The sequence below is a fragment of the Nanorana parkeri genome, unplaced genomic scaffold, assembly GCF_000935625.1.
Source record: "Nanorana parkeri isolate BGI_ZX_2015 unplaced genomic scaffold, ASM93562v1 scaffold3460, whole genome shotgun sequence".
Classification (NCBI taxonomy): Eukaryota; Metazoa; Chordata; class Amphibia; order Anura; family Dicroglossidae; genus Nanorana; species Nanorana parkeri.
Window position 1 is genome coordinate 31,121 of NW_017309728.1, and position 3,159 is coordinate 34,279.

Here is a 3,159-nt window from a genome sequence, read left to right on the forward strand (position 1 = left end):
AATGCACCGGCCCCTCCCCGCACACAACAAAAACTTCCTACAAGTCTATGTATTTGGCACTAGCGTGTAAAGTATAAACTCCAAATACAACCCCTTCCCTGAGCTTCAGGAGCCTGTGTGCTCTGTTTACATTCAGCTTGTCTGCAGTCTGCACTGTACCTGCAGACAAGGAGCGAGAATAACACAGTGAGCTCCACCACGCTGACTCAGCAATATGGTCTCTGCTCCGAGAGACGTGTCCATGTGTGGCCAGACGATGGCGTGTCACACACGGACATTGCGTGCCCCCGAGCGCCTCACCTGCCGTGTCCACGGTGGGGTTCCAGGAGGGACACATGATGGCGCCGAGAGCTTCCTGGAGGTTGCAGCCTGAAAGAGAAACAAAGTGTTCAGCCGGCTCTGAATGAGAGAATAGTAACATTGTATCTTCATATAGAACGCCGGACGGAGAGTCACATCACATGACACATATCAAGCCCTCGTATGACCACAAAACACGGAAGAACCGGCAACAGAGCAGCGCCAGGGTGTAGAAATCTCACGCCCTCCCCCCAGCCTGATGTTGGAGCTGTGTGAAGCTGTGGCCCTCCACTATCAGGACGGGGGTCGGTGTGCTCCAGCGCCGGGTCTGGGGCTCAGCTCTTGCTGGTTACTATCGGCCACGAGCCGTGCAAAGACTTTATTCTGGAAGCAAAGTGCCCTTCTGCCCCCACCCTCCCCCGCCGCACATGTATACTTACCCCGATCCGAAATTTCCCTCCTTATACTTGTTGTTATCTCTGCGGTTCTCACTCATGTAACATACACGGAAATGACATTTCGGGATCTACAGAACAGAAGCGGGTCAGCCGGAGTCTTTGTGGCCCTTGATGTGGCCGGGGGAAGTTCTGTGTAATCTTCTGGGGACGCCATACATTGATAGAGATTCTCTGAGGAGAATTTATCTAAATCTGGAGCAGCTGTGCACAGCGACCAATCAGCTTCTCTGTCTCATTTTCAAATCTTACCTGAGCAAGCTGAAGAGAGAAGCTGGTTGGTTGCCACGGGCAACTGCTCCAGATTTTGTCTGCTCAAGATTTGACGAATGCCCCTCCACTGTGTTTTATGAATGATCTTCTATCGAGGGTCATTAGTCTGTTGTATCACCTCACCTACTGGGACCTACTGGGTCATACTAGGTCATACTAGGTCATACTGGGACCTACTGGGTCATACTAGGTCATACTGGGACCTACTGGGACCTACTGGGTCATACTAGGTCATACTAGGTCATACTGGGACCTACCGGGACATACTGGGACCTACCGAGTCATACTGGGACATACCGAGTCATACTGGGACATACCGAGTCATACTGGGACATCCCGAGTCATACTGGGACATACCGAGTCATACTGGGACATACCGAGTCATACTGGGACATACCGAGTCATACTGGGACATACCGAGTCATACTGGGACATACCGAGTCATACTGGGACATACCGAGTCATACTGGGACATACCGAGTCATACTGGGTCTTACTGGGACATACTGGCCATTACTTACTGGCAAGCTCCAGTGTGGCGGGCTCACACGTGTCCAGAACCTGCTGCCCTCCAGACATCAGCGAGGAGATCTTCTGCCGCAGTTTTTCCTCCCAGCTGTTGAACCTGATCTGCTCGTTGGGGTCGCCCCCGCCCTCCGCCTGCTGCTCCAAGGCGGCCATCTTGAGTCTCACGGCCCGCCTGCAGTCGCCGTAGCGCTTCTTGCACACCTCGATGGTCCTGTACGTTGTGGCTACGCTGTTGACTTTATCGGCCACGTCCTGCCACAGCCGCCTCTTCCTGGTGGCGCTCCCTTTTATGGCGGAATGACCGCACAGGTCTCTGTAATGGAGGAGGACGTTCACCACCAGGGCCTCGTTCTCCTCCTCGCTGAAGCGCTGGCCCCTCTGCCGCTCCTCCTCCACGTACGACAAAGTGTGTTTCTTGCGTTTACGTTGGAACTGCTGGCGGTCCCGGATGGCGAAATGGTGCCAGCCACCTCGCCTCTTCTTGCCGCCCCTCCGGTGTCCTCCGCCGCGCTCCATCTCACTCATGGACCCATTGAAGCCGAATCTGTGACCGGCTCTGACCGCGTCTTTCCTGTGTTCCTTCTTAGAGCTCCGGCCTCGGCCCCGGCACACTGCGCTCCCGCCTGCCACCGAAAAACAACAAAGGAAACGCATAGAACATTCACCTCAATGACACGTTATATAGCATGACACCTCCCCGTACAGGGGGGTACACACCGGGGGTATAGCATGACACCTCCCCGTACAGGGGGGTACACACCGGGGGTATAGCATGACACCTCCACGTACAGGGGGTACACACCGGGGGTATAGCATGACACCTCCCCGTACAGGGGGGTACACACCGGGGGTATAGCATGACACCTCCCCGTACAGGGGGGTACACACCGGGGGTATAGTATGACACCTCCCCATACAGGGGGTACACACCGGGGGTATAGCATGACACCTCCCCATACAGGGGGATACACACCGGGGGTATAGCATGACACCTCCGCGTACAGGGGCGTACACACCGGGGGTATAGCATGACACCTCCCCGTACAGGGGGGTACACACCGGGGGTATAGCATGACACCTCCCCGTACAGGGGGGTACACACCGGGGGTATAGTATGACACCTCCCCGTACAGGGGGGTACACACCGGGGGTATAGTATGACACCTCCCCGTACAGGGGGTACACACCGGGGGTATAGTATGACACCTCCCCGTACAGGGGGTACACACCGGGGGTATAGTATGACACCTCCCCGTACAGGGGATACACACCGGGGGTATAGCATGACACCTCCCCGTACAGGGGGATACACACCGGGGGTATAGTACTACACCTCCCCGTACAGGGGGATACACACCGGGGGTATAGTAGGACGCCTCCCCGTACAGGGGGATACACACCGGGGGTATAGTAGGACGCCTCCCCATTCTGCATTCCCGGTTTCTTGTTCGGCCATTCTTCCTCTTCCTCTTCCGGTCTCGCCGGTTCTTGCTCATCTTCTCCTGTTGGAACTACAAGAGTTAATGATGAGGCCACAAAATTCACATTTTAAATAATTTAAGCTCCGCCCCCGAGGAGCAGAACATGCCCCCCCCCCCCCCCG

The 3,159-nt window shown here is 55.7% G+C and overlaps 1 protein-coding gene and 1 long non-coding RNA gene across 2 annotated transcripts in view; both read right to left on the reverse strand.

Moving 5' to 3' along the window:
• LOC108803171 overlaps positions 1–3,012 on the reverse strand; it is a 12,680-nt gene extending 9,668 nt beyond the window's left edge. The window contains exons 1-2 of the mRNA XM_018575010.1: positions 2,943–3,012; positions 1,595–2,179 (exon numbers count right to left, since the gene is read on the reverse strand). Of these exons, the coding sequence (XP_018430512.1) occupies positions 1,595–2,179; positions 2,943–3,012 (655 nt within the window). The remainder of the gene's footprint in view (positions 1–1,594; positions 2,180–2,942) is intronic.
• A 35-nt stretch (positions 3,013–3,047) lies between these two features.
• Positions 3,048–3,159, reverse strand: part of LOC108803172 — a 4,041-nt gene continuing 3,929 nt past the window's right edge. Inside the window, exon 3 of the long non-coding RNA XR_001942266.1 lies at positions 3,048–3,067. This is a non-coding gene — a long non-coding RNA (uncharacterized LOC108803172). The remainder of the gene's footprint in view (positions 3,068–3,159) is intronic.